Source organism: Dendronephthya gigantea, unplaced genomic scaffold, assembly GCF_004324835.1.
Source record: "Dendronephthya gigantea isolate DGI-Jeju-01 unplaced genomic scaffold, DenGig_1.0 000007F, whole genome shotgun sequence".
In the NCBI taxonomy this organism is placed as follows: domain Eukaryota; kingdom Metazoa; phylum Cnidaria; class Anthozoa; order Malacalcyonacea; family Nephtheidae; genus Dendronephthya; species Dendronephthya gigantea.
The window spans coordinates 1,383,380-1,407,681 of record NW_021163017.1 but is presented as its reverse complement, the minus strand read 5'-3'; the positions used below and the strand labels follow the sequence as shown (position 1 = coordinate 1,407,681).

The 24,302-nt window shown below is 36.0% G+C and overlaps 2 protein-coding genes and 1 long non-coding RNA gene across 3 annotated transcripts; all 3 read right to left on the bottom strand.

Moving 5' to 3' along the window:
* Positions 1 to 1,601: 1,601 nt before the first annotated feature.
* LOC114517290 lies at positions 1,602 to 7,419 on the bottom strand. Its single transcript, XM_028536967.1, has 5 exons — positions 7,351 to 7,419; positions 7,194 to 7,243; positions 5,467 to 5,676; positions 3,413 to 3,580; positions 1,602 to 2,164 (listed from the first exon to the last, which is right to left on the bottom strand). The coding sequence occupies exons 2-5, from the start codon at positions 7,230 to 7,232 to the stop codon at positions 2,087 to 2,089; spliced, it is 495 nt and encodes a 164-aa protein (XP_028392768.1). The 5' UTR covers positions 7,233 to 7,243; positions 7,351 to 7,419; the 3' UTR covers positions 1,602 to 2,086.
* Positions 7,420 to 10,768: 3,349 nt separating this feature from the next.
* Positions 10,769 to 14,347, bottom strand: LOC114517210. The gene is made up of 5 exons (XR_003686361.1): positions 14,207 to 14,347; positions 13,412 to 13,466; positions 13,018 to 13,227; positions 12,238 to 12,413; positions 10,769 to 11,459 (listed from the first exon to the last, which is right to left on the bottom strand). It is a non-coding gene; the product is annotated as an uncharacterized LOC114517210 (long non-coding RNA).
* Positions 14,348 to 15,593: 1,246 nt separating this feature from the next.
* Positions 15,594 to 23,348, bottom strand: LOC114517359. The gene is made up of 5 exons (XM_028537054.1): positions 23,266 to 23,348; positions 21,789 to 21,834; positions 21,470 to 21,676; positions 20,924 to 21,106; positions 15,594 to 15,879 (listed from the first exon to the last, which is right to left on the bottom strand). The coding sequence occupies exons 2-5, from the start codon at positions 21,825 to 21,827 to the stop codon at positions 15,799 to 15,801; spliced, it is 510 nt and encodes a 169-aa protein (XP_028392855.1). The 5' UTR covers positions 21,828 to 21,834; positions 23,266 to 23,348; the 3' UTR covers positions 15,594 to 15,798.
* Between the last annotated feature and the right edge of the window lie 954 nt (positions 23,349 to 24,302).

Here is a 24,302-nt window from a genome sequence, read left to right as displayed (position 1 = left end):
CAGCGTCTGGCGATAGCGATGATCAACTTCCACCCCAAAAGTTCAATAGACCTTTCTCATAATGACGTCAACACGGGATGCGAACGTCATAGCAAGTCTGATTGTTTCGGCGGAACTAAAGAACCAATCAACTTCTTGTAATATCAGACTTTTGGCGCGGCATGCATAACGTATACTCGTGACGTATACTTCAACCTTCAAACCGGAAGCTTAATAGCTTACGGCGAAACTCGATCAAAATATAATACGTTCGACTTTTATATGTTTCGGAGTTACCTATAGATTTAAACACTAACGGCAAGAGAAAAACCACGAAATTTGCTAACGAAATGTGGACACCTGTATGTGTATCGCGATAGGGATCTCTGTCGGGAAAAAGTTTCGCTTTATATACTCGCACAAACTTTAACTACTTATGTCGTTTGCATATTGTTTACACTTGTGCTACATTCGTGGCAAGTGCTCTGGCTTGTCGTGATATTCCGCATGTTTGTCTAGAATGGTCGCTTTGCATAATAATGTCAATTTGCCTTATGACGAACACAATGACGCATTTTTTCCCCGCGATTGAATTCCTATATACTGCCGAAGCATCAATTTATAATACACAAATGCACGGTTTCTATATGCAATTTATATTGAAGTAGTGCATGCCTTCAGTCATGCATTGTAAGGTTCCTATAGCAAGACTGAAAAAAAGATTTTATTTCTGAGGTCAAATAGCTCAAATATATCATACCGGTATATTCCGCGACTATGAAAAATTATACCACGGTCGAGATAACGGTGTTCTGAGACAACATAAACAATTACACTTCGGATAAATAGTTTTGTAAGATTTAGGTTCGCTGTACTTAACTAGTGTGTAAAGATGAAATGTAGTATTCAAACAATTTAATCTTGAATGGAGATGGAAGTTCATTGACAAGGTCTATATATTCTAAATAAGTATAGTTAATTCTCATAAATTTAACAACTAATACAAGAATTCTGGATCTTATATAATATAGTATGCATTATTATTCAAACAAACTAATAATTGTCACTATATATGCAAACGTATACAGGAACATTATTGTGGTGATTGTCTATGAAGCCCTCTTATAATGCCAAAACAACTCGTAGGCTTCCACTAATAATTTAGCCACATATTACTCGATCAAAGTAAAAACATGACGCCTGTTCTGGCGTTAACCCCTGCGTGCCGCGCAGTGCCAGTCTTCAATATAAAGCTTCTAAACATAAACAATACAGTTCATACTCATTTAGATGCCTTGCGAACCTAAATGTTGTTCGATCGCGACATTCAGAAGCACATCGTACTTTAAAAAGTTTAGAAGTTAAATTGTTCAAAAATGTAAATAAACCGCATGATACATTCACTTTGTCTTACTCTTTGCCTTTGGAATTCGCGCTTATATTAAATCTTTATTCCTTCAATCAACCACTCTTGGGGGACAAAACTGTGACGTAGATAAATACAGTCACGTACACTTTTCAAATACTAGTATACTTTGCGCCAAACACACTTGCGACGACGAAAAATAATAAAAAAATAAAAAACAAAACAAAACCGAGGCGAATTTTCAACTCCATCGCTGACGCCGGAGTATAATAACTGCAACAAATACTAAACATTTAGATTTATTATTTCGTTTATTATTGAAAAAAAAATGGCAATCATCCTACTGAACTAAATGCTGAACCAGGGGCGACGGAATATATTTTTTCTCGGGGTGTGGGTTGACTTTAAACTTTATGCGATCATATATTTGTGAGATCGGCCATAAAAAAGCATGTTTAACCTGAATAGTAACCATACAGGGAACTGAAATATACTCAGAAAGCATCCTGTTTACTCAAAGTATGAGTCGACAAAAATTTGCGATGATGAGAAATTCGATTTTATTTCAAGTCATTCTCAAACTATCAATGTGGGGAGCATCTACCTCTGGGAGATGGATTATAATCCCTCTGGCCTTCAAGCATGTCTCGACCGCCCCTGGTTTAACCTCTACATATCAAAATTAATCATGCAGGCAAATTTGGCGGTGTGGTCCAAGTACGGATACATAACATATAAAAATTACTTTTGCTCACTCGGCAGAATAATGTAGAGGACGGCGTCAATTATGAAGATTACAGCGGCGATGAAACCGCATGCCTATAGACAAAGAAAACACAAAAAAAATTAACACTAGCATGAAAGACAACACAAGCATTAACACAAGTATTTCAACACAAGCATTGTACACATCTGCAGTTTAACTCCTCCCCCCCCCCCCCTTCCCAGTGAAATGTTGTCAATGGACCATTTCCCTGTTAAACTAAATTTAAAACTAGGAATTTTCACCAATACAGCTGGAGAGGGCATTCGGCTACACTTAGTAAAATTGGAAAGTTTGGTAGCGAAATGTTGAAGAGTACGAGAGATATCGCGGTGCGAATTTTGTATAAACTCGATGGTAACGCTTTTTGGAACGTAAAACTAATTAAATTATTACAAAATTTGCCAACCGCGATATAGTTAATATCTTTCTATTATTTTTCGCGCATTTTTCAACATTTCACTTCCAAACTTTCCAATTTTGCTCATGCAGTTGCGAAGTGCTCTTCCCAGCTGTATACCTCAGAACCGACGAATTTTCCTAGTTCAGGATTAAGTTTAATAGAGGAATGGTCCATTGCATATCCACGATCAAAAAATGGTAGGGGATTTTCGATAAAAATAAGACTGCATGGGCTATTTTTAAAGGTCTAGAGTTAAGGCTTCAAGTTTTGAAAATGTTTGCAGTTGGCCGTAGCGAATTTAGATTTAAATTCTAAAGTATTCTTTGGAAACTTTCATAACCAATAAATTTTACTCAGGTATAATTTCAATTTAGAATTTTCTGGATTCGCCACAATGCTTTTTACTCAACTATATAATTACCATAGCCTTTTCGTCTCTTCATCTATAAGTCAGTGTTAAGATTATGATAATCAATGTAATCGATAAATATTGATCACCATGCAATATCATAATCACGTTGTAATTTTTATCACCTCATTTCCAATCAATGTTATTACCATGGTCTCATATTCTCACCGCCGCATAAAAGCCTGGCAGTTCTCTCAAATAATTGTGTGGAAGAACAGCTGGGAAACTTTCCCGCGCTGACCAAAATAATCGCCCGCACTTGAATAAATAACCTCATATCTCAGCGAAAAAATTGAATAAAATACGTGTAATGAACGCGCCAACGCTTTAAGCCTTATAACCCTTCCTCTGTGCTACGGTCTGGCTCTATTGCCAGCGATTATTTTGGTCAGCGCGGGCAAGTTTCCCAGCTGTTGTGTAAAATATATATAGCCGGATAGTGCATGTGAGGGGGGAGCTGCAGTGTACATGTAAACAAATAGCAAAACTTACCACCCCACCGATCAATTCACTGCATTGGTAATCTTTATCAGACTTATCATAGACATCACAAAGAGATATAGGAAGATCTCCTTTATCTTCATATGTGGTAAGGACTTTGGCAAGCAAAGCTGTTGCAACCACTAGCTGAAATGCCCATAATGCATGAACGACCGCCATCTGAATGAAATTTATAGGATATACGTCACTTCAAAAACGAACGAAATCACCACTTTATTGTAAATGTTCAACGAATAAACTTTTGCATTGAAAGAAGAGGAGTTATCTAGCCGAATATCTTTTTGATGCCATGCATAATAGATACAAATGACAATGAATTATTCATGAATTTCACAATCATGGTTAAACATTGCCGATCGAAAACCCGTTCTATATCACCGTTGGGACGGAATTGAATGGACAATTGGCGCGTGCACGCATAAAAGGCATATAAAGCTCAGTCTGGCCAGTTTGATTTTAACCACCATAGCTGAGTTTTCGCTTCTTTATTATTTCGTGTTCTGAACTGAAGATTCTAATACGGATGAAACACTGTAGTGTAGTACGTGGGCGATTTTTGGTAAGCAATATTTCTATATCTGCTCTATCTATATGGTATTGAGCACTCTATAGTATTTCGTAAACCAAACGACGCTAATAAGGTCGCCGTGAGCAGGGGCGCCGTGGCCGGGGGGCCGGGGGGGGCCAGGGGGGGCCATGCCCCCCCAGGATTAAAACCTGTCGGAAATTTAGGAACATTGCATGTTGTCGGAGTATATCAATCATAACAGAGAGGTACCACGACAGTACAGCGGAAGAACTAAACTGATGAGGGGATTGAAGCAATTGCGAATATGTTTATATTTTAGTTATAAACAAATGTTGCGTATAGAATACGCTGTATGCTCATCCACTAAGATTACAAAGCTATAATAGAGTATCGACTATCGTGAAATAACGTATCGCGTTATCTCCGGCGCCAGCGACGGAGTTGAAAATTCGCCCCGGTTTTGTTTTGTTGTTTTTTTTATTTTTCGTCGTCGTAAGTCTGAAATGGCGCGAAACATTCTAGTATTCGAAATGTGTATGTAACCGTATTTATGTATGTCCCAGTCTTATCTCCCAAGAGTTGTGGTGTATAGCTTTGGCTAATTTTCCGATGCGCGATTCGATTTCGATCGCATATATGGCAATTCCTCCAAGAAGAACAAATAAACCGTTGTTTTCATACTGTTCGATTAAGTTTAGATTGAATTGGGGAAGAATATACTTAATACATGTAGATTCTGGTCCTATTTTAATAATATCGCTGCTATATCGCCGTTTAACAAGATGATGTGGTCGTGTATGGGCCCGTTGACACGTCGTAGTTTGCACAAGATTGAAGATTTAATATACTACATAAGCGCGAATTCCAAAGGCAAAGTGTAAGACAAAGCGAATGTATCATGCGGTCTATTTACATTTTTGAACAATTGAACTTCTATACTTTTTAAAGTACGATGTGCTTCTGAATTTCGCGATCGAACATTTATAGGTTCGCAAGGCATCTAAATGCGAATATGAACTGTATTGTTTATGTTCAGAACCTCTACTGTATATTACTGTAAAGACTGGCACGTGCGCCGGAGTTAACGCCAGAACAGGCGTCTTGTTTGTTAATGCATTTGGATTAGAAATCTCTGTAATACAGTTTTCCCACAAACAGTTAACTGTATCAAAAATTATTCAACTACTCAATTGAAAAGCGTATGTAAAACGTGAATATTTATCGGTCATATTCATTAGCAGACGTAGCTCGTGATCTTTGTCATAGCAAATGCATGCGCGTCCTTGCCGAAAACCCCCTGTCAGTTTTATCAATATTCGTTACTTTTTTCTTATAAAGATGTCGGGAAAAAAACGTGCTGGTCGGAATAATGTTGCCTTTGGCCACCCCTATATTAGCACACCCACGGCGCCCCTGGCCGTGAGCCACATATGCATGAGCTTTAAAAACAACCTAAAATTTTCGTTTTGAAAAATGTCCTTTTCTAATGCAAGAAAGAATTCTCGCTATAACTTACGACGAGTACTCCACCCTTTTTCTCGAGAATTCCAGTGATTGCTTCCACGATAGAGCAAATTGCGATGATCACTCCAAGAGAAGTGGAGAACAAGTAGAATTCGTGTCTGCCATAAAAACCAAGGTTATAACTTTCATCTTGTTTGTCATAATCATCATGCAGCTCCTTCATAAAATGACCGACTAGACCGGTTCCTACCACAAGGAGAACCTACGAGAATTCCGACCAAATTGTATATATTTCAACAAGGGGAAATTTCGTTTTAAGCTAATTGCCATATTTGTTTACATTTTTTAGGCAAAGCTAATCAGAATGCCTAAATTTTAAATACTTAATGTAAAATAGTATATATTGCAATTTTTATCAAAATTTATGCATTCAGATTGAGTTACCGAAAATGTGAACAAACATGCTGATTGGTTTAAAACGAAATTCCCCCTTGCTATATATTTCGATTTGTGAAAAATACGACATTATAAGGAGATCGATGAATTTCCCAGACTTGGGATACACAATTAAAGAGATTCATTAGGTGTTACTATGCGATCGCTGTGGGCTTTTACATAACTATGGGTTTTTTAGGATAATATAGCTAGCTACAACATGAATACGAACAGTGGTATAATATAATTCTGTCCGCTCTAACATTAACTCGTAGTTTTAACTGGACGATTTTGTCCAGCTTTGCTAAATATTTTCTTGTTTTCATATGATCTGATCAGCACAAGAGTAATTAAGCATTTGGAATAAACGACAAAATTTTTATAGCAAACATGTTTCGACTGGCTTATATAGTTAGATCGAAACATGTTTGCTATAAAAATGCTTAATTTCGTTGTGCATTGCAACGGGACTAAATCCTCAGGCTCATGCTAGCTATGCTACTCTACTGCAGAAACTAAAGCCCGGCGCATAATGAAAGGAAACGCTGAGCTGAGCGTCACTCGTGAGTGTTGGCTTAGCTGTTTCGGTGTTTCCTCCAGTGTGCGGTGTCATATCTGCGTTTTCTGGCACGAGTGCTATCGGCGTCGAACACTCCACATGTTGATCATGAATCATTCTGTGCAGCGTTAACATTTTCTCACAGTGTATATGCGCGTCCTGAGCTATCAGCTCAGCAGTTGAAACGAATACTACTAGCCTAAAATGAATTTAGCAGTGGATTCAAACACATTTAAAGTTAAAAAACATCACATTCAAACTTTCAAAGCAATTTTACTTTTGTAGCAATCGGCAAATCATTTACTGAGACTCGGGTCATTCAGGACACCTTAACGTCGTACAGACAGGGATAATATGGGGTCAAAAATCTGCTAATTTGTCTACCAGTGCTGATTCAGCAACTATTGAGTGGTTGCCGCCCACTTGCATGGGTTGTGAAAATAATTCAAAATATGAAAAGAACACACGTGCATTGACACCAACTGCTGAGCCGATAGCTCAGGACGCGCGCACACTGCGTATGAGAAAATGTTCACGAGTGTACAGCACAAAATTATTCAACAATAGCTACATGTTGAATATCCGACGCCGATACCACACGTGCAAGAAAACGCAGAATACGACACCGCACACTTCAGAAACTGAACCAACAGCCACGAGTGTCTCTCAGCTCGGCTGTTTTTTAAGAAATAGATTTTGGAGCTCCTTAACGTATAATGAGATTCATTTCAGTAATTTTTATGTCATGTACATAATTATGAAATATATTTAATTATTAGTCTTACAATTTCGAGAGCTGCCGATATAACTGGTGCAATCTTCATGTCGTCGGAAACTAAAGAAAGTTAATATCATCTCATGAATAACAAATTTTGGAACTGATCCAAAAATTTTCCCAAAAAAATTCGAAACTGATATTTTGCAAAACAAAATCTGGTTAACCTCGTTTTTCATTGACTTGCAAAAGGTTTCTCTCTCTTTCGAGTAGGTCTGTATAATCTAACGAGGTTGATTGCATGGACGACAATGTACAGGCGGAAATTGGCAAGTAGCTATATAATAGGTTTATGCACTTGTGTTAGGCCGTTCCAAGAATATTTTAAATTCTTTTCAATGAAATACTATGAATTCAAAGTGACTTGAAACGCTGTTGACATTCGCCATTTTGAATATCGTTATATCAATGGTATACTATTGTATGATTGTATATATGTTTTGTTATATATTATTTGTTATATATTATTTGTGGCATTAGTTTGATACATTCCAATTAACGCGTGTGACAGTCTGGTGTGATCAAAACTAGTCCGCTAATTACGATTCGAAAATTGATGATTCGCGTCAATCGAGCTCAAAGTGAAAGTACTCAAGAGACATTAGATATATTCAAACATTGTGAGTGAAATTGTTATGGTTACAAGTTCCTTCATTGAAAAATCTACTGCCTATCATGTCGTTTAGATAACAAAGCTTTACAATGCCTAAACCGGGGAGAAATTCTTACACACGTCGGTGAATTGTGGGTGGTATAAAACCGTATAGTTGTTCGGTTTGGAGTACTTCTACAAAACATTGAATTTTATCGTTTTGTTTATAAGAGTAAAGGTCGATTGTTTTCGATTTAGGCTTAATTATAGCATTCTAAATTTGCGGTGATCCAATTTGGGACACTAATTCGCTAGCCCTGAATCATTGCAATTTTAAACAAAATCAATATCGTTTTTAAAAATGAATCACTACACCTTATAATAAGTATGTTATACTGTGGAATCGAGGTGGGTTCACTGAACTTCTGAAATAGTTCGTTAAATTCAAGCTCGAAACGTTCAAGTAGAATATTATCATGAGTTTCACTTTTGCAATAAAATATGGCTAATACGAAAACCATGCAAGTTGGCTATTATTATACGATATTATACGATAGTTTTATACGATAGTGACTTAAAACTCACATACCTAAATTCTTTGAAAGCGAAGCGCAGATTCTTTTCAATGTTTGATAATGTAATCGCTGCAAAAATGATAGCAGTTGTTAGACTATTCAGCCAGTGTTTATATGCGTATATACTGCAGCCACTCCTTGCTTCTTGCTATAAAAACCAAATGATGAATCATGTGACGATCTCGTGATCGCGCGCGATAGATAAAAAAAGAGCACTTTAAAATGGCAAACATTGGCATCGGCGCATACAAAGCATGATTCGCCCCCATAACCTTAGTTTCAGATAAGATGTATGTTAATCCTTATTATACTATAACATTTATAGTACGCCCGTGCTGATTGGTCGAGAAGCGTGTTTCCATAACTGTATATAGAAACAGGGCATTTTTCCCGCCGAACTTGACAAGCGAAGTAATGTAATGAGAATTTATAATTGAATCGAATTGTAATATATGTATAAAATCTTTTTATTGAATTGTATTATAAAAGAAATAGAAAACATTTTTTCCTGTGTTTCTATACAGTTATAAAAACACTTCTGGGAGTTTGGGAGAACTCGAAATAACGTGGAAAAACTCGCCCTAAGGGCTCCTTCTTACTGATTATTTCTCGTTCTCCCAAACTCCCCCACGTGTTTCCATAACTGTATATAAACGCGGAAAATATTTTTCATTTCTTAAATGTTTCTCTGCTCTGGTTAAACCCATGCACAGATCTATAGAATAAATGATATAGATATTTTTACCTACCCTGTGTTTCACGCATCTTAATGAAAATGATGACGTCTTCGAAGTATAACTATTAAAGCCCAACATAGTACTTTCAGTAAAGCCATAAGAGACAATCAAACCATTTGAGAATAATAAGAATATATTTGGTAGTAACGTTTCGTCTTAACTTAAGACATTTTCGGACTAAATGATAAATTACATGATAATTTGAATATGTAGACTAGTAATATATTTACAAGGTATCAATTTACAAAAGGTGATAACAAGGACAACGTAAGAACAAGTTATCACCTTTTGTAAATTGATGCCTTGTAAATATATTACTAGTCTACATATTCAAATTATCATGTAATTTATCATTTAGTCTGAAGATGTCTTAAGTTAAGACGAAACGTTACTACCAAATATATTCTTATTATTCTCAAATGGTTTGATTGTCTCTTATGGCTTTACTGAAAGCACTATGTTGGGCTTTAATATTTATACTTCGAATACGCTTTCCGCCCGGCACGTCTCTGGCAACAGTATTGAATGATGACGTCTATTAAAGACTCTGGGACATGTTACAGCGCTCGGAAGCTTCCGTCCAATTGGATAATGCTTTTCTATGCTTTCTAAAGAACGAAGCTATGCTATTGGTTGAAACAGAAATGCATCGTAAAGTTCAGCCAATGAAAATTATTTTTGCGAGAAGCTGCGACACTATATACCCAAGACTCTTAGTATCATACTTTTTGCAATGTATGCGAATAGACCTTATGCATAATGACGACGTATCAAGCAGTCACGGCGAAAAATTCAAACTTCAAAATTTCCGTCCGTGACTACTAAGACAGGTGCAGGTGTCACAGCTTGTTACGCCATTATGCATAAGGTCTATTGCCATGTCTCGCTATACGAGTGCCAGGTTTCGGTAAAGCTCGTTTCACGATACAAGGAATCGGTCATCTCAAATTTCACATTAGATTTGAAATTAAGCTGCAGGTGTGTGGGTACCTTAATATCGTTCCCAGGGTATTCACTCTGCCCACACCAGTGAACTGTAATATCAACTGGAACGAGAACTCCTATAGTTCGGCCCAATAGTTGGTTGAAGCCAAAAATTAAGTTTTTGACTCAGTTTCTCGTTCCATTTTTATAAAAATTAGCAAATGATTATATTTTACATGGTTCTAGACATTCCTAGATAACTAGATAATTACTCTTTACGTCTGTTTTAAACGTTAAAAAACTCGGGCATGCCAAAACGTTGGCATCAAAGATGGCGGCCAAGTTAGCGTTCCAGCTTTTATTATGTTCCTCGGGTCTGCGATTTCCTCTGGCGAGGAAAAGAGGCTCTGATATAATCAAAACTGATCAGAAATAATTCTGATTGGTCGTTCATGCCGTTGGAATGTTGTAATAAACTACAATCCCAATACACATCGGAAGCCAAGATTTCTTCCAGAGCCTTTGTTTCATCGCCCCAGAGGAAATGGCAGTCACAGGGAACAAGATTTTTCGTTTTCAGCTAGAAAATTAGCTCGGTCAACTGGTCAAGTATATCCATATGCCGGTATCACCACCGACCATGCACTAATTTTTATTGTGTATGTCTAAAATCATTCGTTCTTGATTTCCTTTATTTTGTGATATTAATTGACTACCTTTTTACTAGGTTCGTCGAGTATACAAAAATAATCTAAGAAATGCGTGGTGGTAGTTTTACGATCCATTATTGAGAGACGGTAAGCCCGTAGTCTATGAGATTTTCACTGTCAGTATATTTGGCTAAAGAATGGTGCCCGTAGCATATTTTAGATCTCATTGAGTTTTGTATCAGAAAATGGGTACAAAATTTAAAAATGCAAAGCATCGCGAAACAAGTTCCAGACTGAATCAATCATTTCAAATACATATACAAATACTTCCAGAATTATTACCTACTAGGCATGCAACTTTTAAAAGTCGGACAAATAAGTTTATTCATATAGTAATTCATATTTCAGTAGCACTAAAACTGTCGCCACGCTTGACCAAAACAGCACTACAAGTTCCTTTTGTCCCAACTATATCCTCCCTGTCTACACTAGGAACTAGTTAGCGTCTTTTTAGTTGTTTAAATTTAAATTTCTTTTGAATTTGAATTAACAAGCCTCTAAAATCATATCCAAAGCCCTGATTCCAATTCAAGCTGATTTGTTTAGATATAATTTACGAACACTGACGGGCAGCTTAGTACTAGTTTTAAAGAGAATTTTTATTGCTAAAAATATAAAGATGATTAAATATCAAAGGCGATGTCTGGTTACGTCCGTTCAAACAAAATTTCCCACCCAATGATGCAGGTAGATGGCCGCGTTCACAGCGAAGCAGACGGCCGCCATAAAACCACATACCTAGACAAAATAAACGAAATATAAATCATGCAATAAAGAGTATTTTCAGTTATCAGTTTTCAGCTCCTTAGATTCATATCGATACACACAGGGTCATCTCACTGATCTCAAAATTTTTCTGTAACGAAGAAATAACCATAGTGCACTAGTCATTGACACCTTTTATATGCAAAGCAAAACACTCATTAAGGCAAAAACAAATCCAACTTATATAATATCGAAGCATCACTTTTCTTTGTTTTAGAACTTACGTTAAAGGTAATTAAGGGCAGCTTTCCACTTACGCGTTGTTTATACGCACGTACACGCACGGAAAATTATAAATGCCTCTAAATGTTTATTATTTAACATCTAGGTCTACAAGTGCATACTAAAACATGCGGAAAACTAAGTTCTTTCGATTTATTTACTTAGTCCTTTCAAAGATAACATATATAAGGATTTAGACTTTTACGTGCGTGTACGTGCGTATGAAAAACGCGTAACTGGAAAGCAGTCTTAAGGGGAGAGGGCGCATGGTTGCACACAAAAGCTATGAACTTCGAACTTCTAAACTTTCTTAAAATTCAGATTCTTACCGTTTTTTACTGACTGACTGAATTTAACTTGCTGTATAGCATGCTAATCTAAGGACTTCATAGTAAATTTAAGTAAGATCTTTCTAGCTGCGATGATTTATTTTCTTCTAGTTACTTCGATCAAAAATTAGTCTAAAGCGCAAGTCGTCCATTCCTAAGTCGTTTACTAACGACATTTTACCAATAGTAATGTAACTTACAATGCCAACGAGCAATTGGGTGCAATTGAGACCTGCACTTGCCGACTCTAATGCGTCACATACGCTTGTACCTATAGTCCTGGGATTCCCATTTTTTCAAATGTGGCTAAGTTTTTGGCAAGTAAAGCTGATGAAACCAACAGCTGAATTGCCCAAAGACCGTGAACTGCGATCATCTGAAATAAAAAGAACTTCCGTAAATCACCAACACACATTCGAGTTGATGAGAGCACAACTCAGAGGCGTATATCAACCATTTTATATAGTTAATAGATAAAGTTTAAAGCTAGACTGATCAGACTAATACTAGACCAATTAATTGCCCCAGAACGAGTGTTTTAACAACAGGCACATATTCAGTAACAACACGGAATTTCGTTTTAGACCAATCAGCACATTTGTTTACATTTTCATTAAACCAATCAGAATGCACAAATCTTGACAACTCCAGTAAAAAGGTACATTATGTACCATTTTCATTGCGTTATATTCAGTTCATTATGCATGAAACAGACCGTTCATTTTGCATCGCCTACTCTGAAGAATTTTGAATACTGCACACATCATTAGGGTATTGAATTTAAAGCATATGCAGCCATAGTTCAAAAATTTGGGCCCGCGGATAACTAACGCGACTCAGCACACGCAAATTCAAATTTATTGCTACATACTTGACCGTCGATATACTGCACAAAGAATGCAATACTGCAATAACTGCACCGGCCTTGCCTCTAGCTAAGACTCAGATCTTTTCTATACAGTGTCCCGCATGAAACTTACGGCGAGTGATCCTCCTTTTTTTTCTATCATTCCAGTAATTGCACCCACAAGAGAGTAAATTGAAATAACCACTCCGAAACCGGTGGAAAACAAGTAAAATTCATGTCTTCCAAATTCTCCGTTATCATAGGCTTTGTCTTCTTTGTCATAAGTATCGCGATACTTTCTCATGAAATGACCCACAAGACTGGTTCCTACCAGAAGAAATACCTGAAATAGTTGAATATTTTATGATCACCTGAAAATATTCTAAAGGAATTGTTTTCTTCGTATTTTTTGAGAACAAATTTGAGCAGGTGAATAAATCTGAATTGACCAGGTGGCGGGTCTGGGGGTGTGCAGAATAAATTACTACGGCATTACATTAAATTACTAAGATAAAATATTGTCTTACAATTTGGAAAATCGTCGCTGTTATAACTGCCACTAAATTCATGTTGACGAAATATCTGAAAGATAAGCGTTTTGTCATGAAATTAATTTCAAATTCTGCATATCGCAAAAACCGAATTGAATAATTGTTTTATCATACATTTGAAGAATAGTAAACATAGTACTAACAAATAAAAAACTTTATTAATATCAACATCCAAAAATACATCAATTATTAATACATAAATACATACTAATGAATACCGCTTGTTAACCACCGCAGGCTCACTTGCAGATAACTCAGTTATCTGCTTGCGTGATTGCTTGATTTATCTGTCAACTATTAGCCAATCAAATTGCTTTTACTAGTATAATATATAATAATAAATAATATATCTACGTCCAAGACCGCAGTCATATGACAGAAGCTTTATAAATTTTCTAAACCTTGTTCATGTAAATCGTAGTTAACAATTGTGAAAAAATTATAACAATTATTTTATCTCTAAGCAAAGTCGCCCATTGAGCTAAGTTATTGGCAATAACATTGGGAATTTGCACTTTATATATCGAGACGTCTTAATTGGTTTGACACGTTTTAGTATAAAAACATCGAGTGCAAGCAATATGAAACGCGTGAAACAGAGAATCCGCTTGTGATAAGGGCAATATGTCGTATATGTATATAGCACTTCAGTTTCACAATATATTTGGCATAAGAGCCAGAAAAACAGAATAAAAACCCACTTTTGCCACTCTTCAATTGTTAAAAAGTGTTAATATCACGTACAACAACGATAGTATAGCAGCTACATACCCGGACACTCCAAGTTTTGTTTTTTCTTGTGTGATTCGAAGATGTAGATGTGGATTGCTCACTTTATTGCGTTGTAAAATAAACAATTTTAACTGTATGTTTAGGACTGATGTATTTATGATCACTGCTCCCGCAGTCTTCTTCTTTTCACAACTTATAACTTTCACAACCGAATAAAACCGGACGATATACATCACTCCCAGAAGGAGCTAGGCCCTTGTTGTTTACGTCAAGAATATATTGGCTTGCACATCACAATGTAATGAAGGCACAGTTTAATGATGTGGAAAGTACTTTACCTGTAGTTCCACTGTGATGAAAGCGATAAAAGATTTATCTATAAATATCAAGCTATATATATCGAAGACTACGTGGAAACAGTATAATACTAAGATTTTACTAGTTTATGTCCATGCAATTTCACGCCGTTCATATATACCATGACCAATAATGGCTTAATATTTCAAACCACTTCTAGGTGTGTTTTAGGATATCCTGCGTGCTTGTGGCTTGTTATCAGTATTTGATTATTTTGATAACTCTTTGTTTTCGCTAAACATCTGACGACAATAATGACGTCGTGCATGTTGATATTGAGCGCCCGTGTGAGATTGCAGATTCTAGATTAGACATTCCAAATTCTCGCTTCTCAATTCCTACCATAACTTGGTATCTGGTGGAAAATTGATGCACATATACTAACATGCGTATAGGCAAATCGTATTCTCGCGAAATCTTAAACCATCCTGATTCCTTTGCATATTAGGGGCCGTGGATGTTTTTAAAAACCAAGCCACGGAAGTTGTAATACCGGTAAACACTTTACCCTTCGCTTAATGCCGAACATCTACAAATCAAACTTATAAACAGGTGTATATTTATCGAGTAAGTTAGGTTATTTCAGGAATCTGCGGTAGGAACTCCCGAATTCATCCAACTTTTGCTGTCGTATAATCAATGTGAGTCTTGTATCTGATTATAAATAGCAATGATCACCTGAAATATAGACGAAGTCGAAATAGATATTTTGTTTAGGATGCTATCATTGGTATGAGAAATTTCGTGCACATAGGACTAGACGGATTTGTTGCCCGAATTTGGCTTGGTTGGAAAATAATACCCTGATATACTGATACCTGATCAGTGGCAGTGACCGAGTGTCCGTAGTTAATTGCGACTTGAAGTCGAGTGAAAATCGTATTGGGATCCACTCATGTGAATCATAGGGACAAGTTGGTGTTTCCGTGTTAGATCTAGATCTGAACGTATCGTTGATTTATATTAAAGCGTCAGAACATTGTCATCAGAATCGTCTATCTAGTTGGTTTTGTTCCCAAGCACTGGCCTATATCTTCCTTTTTTGGACGGGAAACAAAATGCAGTTTAATGCAGAAAAAATTGTATTATATTAATCCAGGCTACATTTGACTTGGGTTATATGCCCACATTTATGCAAAACACTCGTGCACTAGGTTCTATATACTAACAATGAATTCACAAGATATGCCTCAATGTCATGCTCGTTTCCAAGAACTAAGAAGAATCGTTAAAAAAGTGAACGAGTATGACGTCTGCAATTTTACTGCCAACTTTTACTCAGTTGACTGTTTCGCCCAAAGAAGGTAGACGACCGTGTTCACAATGAAGATGACAGCTCCGATGAAACCACATACCTAGACAAATAAAAAAGCATTTGTATCGAAGATAGCCTAGGCACCATGACTTTGACTCTCCAGGGAGCATTTCAAATGTTGGATTGTCAAAATAATGTTCGCTGACATCACTATTATCATCTCATATACCCTATCATTCCCAGAGCATCCAAACAACCACTATTCACAATCGTTAAGTCCCGTTTACACTTGCAATTTTAGGTGCGATTTTATGTGCGATCTTCTTTTGATAATTGTGAACGAGTGACTAGTTACGAATGCCCTGGGGCCAGTTGTTGAAAGCAAGGTTAGCGCTAGTTGACCTCTTTTAATAGACGAGAATGAGTGGATATAAGTAGCAAGTGAAATTGGTCTATATATGTATAGCTAGCTTTGATATATAGATATCGCATTGTAGATTGTAAAGGTCCGTTTGCACTTGCGATTTTTGCTGAAACCAAACAATAGCGTACACTGCAAAAAATCCTGAGTAAATTGTACTCAAATTATTGAGTAAAATGTTGCTTCCACAGTGACACATTATACTGAGTAAAACATACTCAAAATATTTGAGTAAAAATTACTCGCTTGTTTTGAGTAAATATTACTCAAATAAAAGAGTACAAAGTACTCAAAAGCTATGTACCCTTATTTACTCATTAAATGAGTAAACCCCGTTAAATACTCGCAATTTTGAGTAATTCGCTCGTTTACTCAAAATAAGGAGTCACTGTGGAAGCAATTTGTTTGAGTAACTAGAACTCATTTTTTGAGTAGAAACTACTCATTATTTCGGTAAATTTACTCGAGTATAAGAGTAGTTTCTACTCAAAAAACGAGTACCAGTTACTCGGACAAATTGCTTCCACAGTGACTCCTTATTTTGAGTAAACGCGGGAATTACTCAAAAGACGAGTAAAGCTACTCGAACGTTTGCGTAATTTGACTTCCAATTGGATTTCCAAATTGCTCAGCTACTTTGACGACAGCTACTCGTAATTCTGAGTAAAAAAAATGTGAAAACTTGAAAAATATGCTTGAAACAAGGAGAATAACAAGAATACACCGCACTACATAATAATGTAGATCGAGACAAAAAATGCACACAAACAACTTGTTCAATGAAATCGTCTATTTTAAAAATTAATTTACAACAGGCCTGCTATTTTGCAGCACACGAATTGCAGTTATACAATCAGAATATACAATCAATCACAGCCTCAAGTTTTGTTAAAGTGGTATATACATTGTCAATAATATAGTAAAATGACATGCAGTCATTAATTCAAAACTCATGATGTCACAGTTGGCATCTGGAGGACAAACTTTATTTTGCAAATGACGTACATTTTGGTAAAAATGAAGAAAGATAACCTAGAGACTTTGCTATGTATAATGTATAATTGTTCTTGTTTGCAAAATGAAGCTTTACCGCTTGCATAACATTCTTTTGCTGCATTCTCGAAACTTCCGTCCTATAGAAAAGATAGATAAAATATCGTTCAGATAGACTTATATTGACAGAAGACTTGAGCGTTAAGCAACTTTTCACCCAACGCCCTGGTGTTTGTCTCAAATGGGTACTGTACTCGGTAAGGCAAATAAAGACCTCGTAATTGCTTTGTTACTTAGCAGCCAGGATCAAGCCTGGCCTATAATGTTAATGCACAAGTAAAAAGAAACTCGCCTCAAAAAACAGTACCAATTAAGTCATTTTTTTCTTCGTTCTTTTTCTTGTTTTCTTTGTCTTCTTCCTGTCTTTTTTCTCTCTTTTGATTCGGAGAAGACATGTATTTGATCTTACTTAGTGAACTCGCCATTTCTTTATCATTCATCGCCGATGTCTCTGTCCAACTTATATTGAGTAACACAACTTTTAGTGAAATCATTTAGCATGGTACGTAACCTATTTAGTCATAAATAATAAAACAAGTTATAGTTTTCATTTTGCCACATGTTTATTTTTGCGATGGTGCAGCTTGTGTTCTCTCAAACACTTTAGACCATATCACATATCAAAGAGTAAGTGTCATGTAATAAAGATAAATATATTACTTAAATGTAATCTTGTATTTTATAAGATGTTTAGTACTGTTGAGTGTTAGTTGCAGAATTTTTTGTGCAATTAAATACAAATTTGATAAAAAATATATATAAGCCCCATATAAAACTGTCATTTCACCTTAGTCTAAAAGAAAACCTAGCATTAAATTACATTACAGAGTGTATTCATTTATATATCTCCTCTTTCATGAGCGGACAAGCCACTCAAAAGAGGTACTGGTAAAAGGTGGAATCCACCTTACACAGCAGCAGAACTGCATCAACATAAATGTATACATGTCTTGAATATTGTCTTTGCAATTCTCACTGATGGGCAATACAAGATGTGCTGCCCAAGTGAGCTGATGGTTAAAGGCGGTCTAAGCCACTTTACACAAAAGCTGTAAAACAGCAATGCCAGGGCCAATATTTAAAACAATAAACTGCAATGTCACTTTAATTCCTAATTTGCCAAACACAATTTTTAGTTAAATTATTAATTAAATACAAATTTGATAAAAAATATGTATAAGCCCCATATAAAACTGTCATTTCACCTCAGTCTAAAAGAAAACCTTGTATTAAATTACATTACAGAGTGTATTCATTTATATATCTCCTCTTTCATGAGCGGACAAGCCACTCAAAAGAGGTACTGGTAAAAGGCGGAATCCACCTTACACAGCAGCAGAACTGCATCAACATAAATGCATACATGTCTTGAATATTGTCTTTGCAATTCTCACTGATGGGCAACACAAAATGTGCTGCCCAAGTGAGCTGATGGTTAAAGGCGGTCTAAGCCACCTTACACAAAAGCTGTTAAACAGCAATGCCAGGGCCAATATTCAAAACAATAAACTGCAATGTCACTTAATTCATAATTTGCCAAACACAATTTTTAGTAAAATTATTTAACATGGTTACCTTTAAATGTGACAGTAATTTGACTCTAATGTTTGATGCTCTTTTTATATACCTTTATTGCTTATGTTGTCCAATGAAAATGAAAGACCAAAGCTATTACATATCTAAGAGCATGTGTGCTCAAAAAATCAATATATTATACTTGCTGTGAGACCTTTGTTCTGAGGTCATTAAGTAAATAAAGTAATAGGTTCTATGTATAAGACCTTTCATGAAGCCAATATATATATAACTGACACTTTATGTGCAACCTGATAACTTGAATGATCTATTGGTCAAAGGTATAAATAATCTTTTGTGAATTGGTGTTTTGAAAACCATAAGTAAATTACTATTAGTGCTCCAAAATACATAATTTTATATTATTAACTGAACACAATTTTTAGTGGCCTCTCCATTGAAATTGAATTTTTGATATGCATTATTCAATACAAATTCATGCAAGATCAAACAAGGAGACTGCTTACAATCAAAATATCATTTTTACAGTATATAAACAGTATATAAGCTGCCTAAGTTTCATATAAGCATAAGGGCCATTTATACGAGCGAAAATAAGACAAGGCTCCAGAGTTTGCCCCAAATAAGCCGCACTCGAAATTCTCATATAAACCATTAAACAATGGTGTCCAACATCGACGTTCTGCCGTATCTATATGCAATGCCCCTAAAGGCTAAATCCCGCCAATGTCACGGCGATTTTTCGGGGATTTACAATTAAAGGTAGTGTATGCATATGCTATCTTTTATATAGTGATGAAATTTGAAATATCTACATTTTGTGCGCGATTGTACTTTGGATTTGACAACAAGAGTAAATTACAGAGTATTTGCGCGCCACATCTCCCGCTAACAACAAGCTCAAAAACATACCTTAAACGTCTGGCAATACTCGCCAAAGCCAACTGCAATAAGCCATGAGTGAACGTCCTCCACTGTGAACATTTTTTCTCAGTTCAGCGGAATTATAGAGCAAAGAAATATTTGAATATACCAAGACACAAAGACAAGCTTTTACCGCACGTTGAAGCTCACGGTGATTTGAAACTGACAATGAAATTGGAGTCATTTGAATCGTCGCGCCAAAGGAAACGCAAAACATGATTGGCTCATTATAATTAATTATATCCGTCCGCTTGTATTAGTATTTACCTCCAAAGAAAACGCAAAACATGATTAGCGCATTATAATTAATTATATCCGTACGCTTGTATTAGCATACCGAAGGAAACGCAAAACATGATTGGCTCATTATAATATATATATATATATTGTATATATTTAATTTGTGGTATTATGTGATATTAATATATGAACCAATAATGTTGTTGGCCTTGTTAATAACTTAGCCGTCAAAATAAGCCCCAAATACTGGAAAGATATATGTGGCCGGCATAGTTTTGTAGTAAAAGTAAAGTTTACTCTTTTTTTTGAGTAAAGAATACGTGTTTTTTTAGTAACTGATACACGTTGTATTTACTCAAAATTTTGAGTAAATTTTACACATTGTACATAACTCATGATTTGAGTAAATGCTGCGTTTACTCAGGAAAAGAGTAAAACTTTACATTTACTGAAATTTGTGAGTATTTAAATCTCCTGCGTAAGCTTGAGTAAATTTTACTCATCAATTTACTCATAGTTGAGTAAAGAGTGCGCAAAAATTGGAGTAAAAATTACTCTAACACTTTACTCAACATTTTGAGTTTTCGTTTACTCGCAAGAGAGAGTAAAGTATCTCTTTACCGAATGAGGAGTAAAATTTACTCAAATTATTGAGTAATCGGTACAATTACTCAAAAATTGAGTAACATTTACTCAAATGAGAAAATGCATTTTTTGCAGTGTAGCCATGCAGCCTGTCGATGTGTCCCGCTATGCTAATATTTTAGTTTTCACTGACTGTGAACACAATAGATTTGTAAAGACATGAATAATTATAGTAACTCGAAATTTACATAGCGGGACAAAATCGTCAGGCTGGCTACGCCACTAAAACCAAAACAGCTGAATAAAATTTAACACGGGATTGGCTTTAAACTCTTCGGCAAGGTTTCTCTATCCTTTAGAGAAGTGAATATTAGCTGCAACTTACAACTCCACCAATCAGATGATTACAGTTGAGATCTGACTTCGACTCTTCCCAGTGTTCACATGTGGATTTTGTTTCTCTGCCAAAGCCGCGCTCCTCTTCCCCCTCGAATTCAGCCACGACTTTTGCATTTAGAGCTGATGAAACCAATAGTTGCAGTGCCCATAATGCGTGCACCGATGCCATCTGAAAAAAGTCGGAGTGATTGTAATGCTTATATAGTCTGCAAATGAAACAGTATTACCAAACCAGGTGATCTAAAATCGCTGAAAAGGACTGGAACTAGTTGTCATAAATAAAAAATTCATTTCTTCTTGAAACAACCTAATATCTCTTAAAATATATTTTTATTTGGTTTTAAAGTTATGTCAGAGCTATAGATCTTATAACTAATCTACAATGATAAATTTTAACTGGTCTAATAAAGAATAACAAAAGATATAATTGATTAAATGCCGCAGAATGGGTTTCTATTTCGACACATGCTGTGGTCAATGGACTTCAATTTTGAACTCATACAATTTAGAAAGAGCTTTCGCTACAACTTACGGCTAAAGCTCCACCCTTATTCCCAACTATCCCAGTAGCTGCTCCCACAAGCGAAAGAATTGATATGATCACTCCAAGACAGGAGGAGAACAAGTAGAACTCGAATCTTCCAAATGCACCACGATCATAGGCATTGTCTGTTTCGCTAAGATCGCGAAATTCTTTTAACAAATTACCAACAAGACCGGTTCCGACCAGAAGTACAACCTACAGGAAAAATTCGAAGTTTTAATATGTCGAAATGCATATTTACCAATGGTTGTTTCCGTTTCGTAAATAATCAAGATAAAACTTTGATTGTGATTGCTATTCATCTTACAATTGGTGGAAACGCTGTTGCGATTGCGACAATCTTCATGTTGAGTCTAAAAATAAATATGGTAAATATTCTCGTGAGGACGAGAGAGACGAAATTTTTTTCACAATCCTATCCAATGATGTTTAGCCGAATTTGAATGCATTTATTAAGCACAAGAAACTCGACAACAAAGTCGGGAAACTTGTCTGGCAGATCATTGTGAATCTGGTCACCCACGAGTTTTTCGTAAAATCTTATTCACACACTTATTGCGAAGCACTAACCTGGCCCCAACTTCGAACGTCAATTGACAAATTTCTATTACATATAAACACTAAATATTTTCATGATATTTGCCTTCCATCCGAATACTACACAAAGATCGACTATTCATGAATAGTGATCTCGCGGGGTTTTTTCATACGCTCCCCCCCCCCCCCCGTATATGTACATTCAAAGAAATTTAGTATGGCGGGATGCTATATAACCATATAAACATATATATTTCCAATGAAGGAAACACAAAATCTTTGGGCGTATGACATATCTACATGTGTATCAATCCAGAAAGTGGTCCATTTTAAACAGGCATGAAGAGATCTGTCATCTGGATTAAATCTTTGTCGTGAGTCGGAGTTCAGGTCTGACCACTCCGCTCATGAAACAAACATTTGCTTACATTTTGAACTGCTCTTGAACTAAATATTTCTGAAATACGACGTGGACTCATTTTTAAACATAAATGCATGTGCGTCATGCACTATAAGTTTTGATAGGTTTGTCAACGACTGCAGATATGCTTGGATGCCTTAATTGGCGTCATGTTCTGCATATTTATTATTAGATGTGATAGTACACAAAATTCTGTGGTCCAGAATCGATTTTCTCGTAAAACTGAAAGTCAACTGAAAAAAATCTATAGATAGAGACGCCCACCAATTTTACTGTGTTTCAACATGTGTGATTTTCAGCTGGTTTTAACTACAACTGGGCGTTACCACTAATTTATAACATTGTTTATCGAATATGAGAATAGATCTGCATTAAAACTTAAAAGTCATAGAATCAGACCTCCGAGTGGTCTTTCCTAGCGTCTCATGATTACCGTTGCGAATGAATGAAATAGTATCTGAGCACTTGACTTGAAATCGTGAAATCACTCTCAACGCAATTTGTCAACTCCCGATGATTCAAGAAATATCGATAATTCAAGTCATGTGTCAGAGAACCTGGTACTTTCGTAGATCTACACATATAAGTTACCTTTTTTGCAATTGTTATGGTGGTTTAACCAAACTTCTGCGCACGAAAAAGTTAGATAACTGTCATATATATTTGTTCGTTAACGCCCATTCATATTCATGCTTTGTACGTTGGTGAATCACATTTCAATAATGTCCAATAATGTACTAAATTATGATTTTTCGAGACTGCAAAATCATGATTTGCACTTCTTTAAAACGTTAGTAGCATAATTGTTGGAGGTATATTAACGTACCTGATTTGAATGTGAGGTTTATATGTGTTGTCTTCAATGCCAAATGAAGCTTTATACCTTACTTCTTGATCGTTCAATGAGACTACGTGGCATCTAGTTCTGAGCGATTCTTTTATTTCCATAATATATTCCGTTTCAAATCATCCAATTTTACCTCATGCTGACAACTAATAGGTGAGCTCACGAACGCTTGCTGAACTGCATTTAGCAATGAACTATACCTTGCACTGGACCCGGTTTTACTGGGTTTTATTTTCCAACTCAAAATATGGGAACAACTTTTACTTTTAAGATGGAAAAAGAGATATGCTTGTGATTTTTTCTAAAGATATGCAGGAGATCACATGATTAGTCATTAGTATAAAATTGGTGCTGACTTGACTAATGGGTGCATGACACAAAATATAGTGAGTAATTATTTAATTGTGCATCATTAAAACTTATAAGCGACGCATGACAGTTTATTGCGTCAGCAGTTGTAGTGATTACATTTCAAACATGATGACATTTTACAGACAGACTATTTTTGTCAGATACGGTTGAACGGTTGATAAACGCGGATGTTTATATCACCTTCGCGTTCTCATCCTACCACGTTCCATAATTAATATGTTCGAAGCAACGAATGTACTCGAACCGGAAGTGTCTCGTAAAGTGCTCTTCTTAGAACTGCATATTCATATAACACAATGAACCGTTATGTTAATCAATGACAGGCCATGTATTCATGGGAGCATATTGTGAAAGCATGGAGATTTCTTGATAATTCATTTGATCTTTTAAGTAATTATAAAAGTCCATCCCACAGGCTGTACATGTTTAAGTGCTGTATGGTGCATGTAAGCACGCGTTGCATGGGTAATTATTTCTAGTTTATTCCAAGTGGTTTGGATTTGTAGTGGCTTGGACAAGTACTTGGCTGTTCATCATTCACACTTTTGTGAAGTTTATTGCAAGGGATTATTCTTGGAACTGCCTGGCAAAGTCACATGAAATTGATTTCCTTGAATTGGGAGCGAATTAGCTAGGTTAGCTTG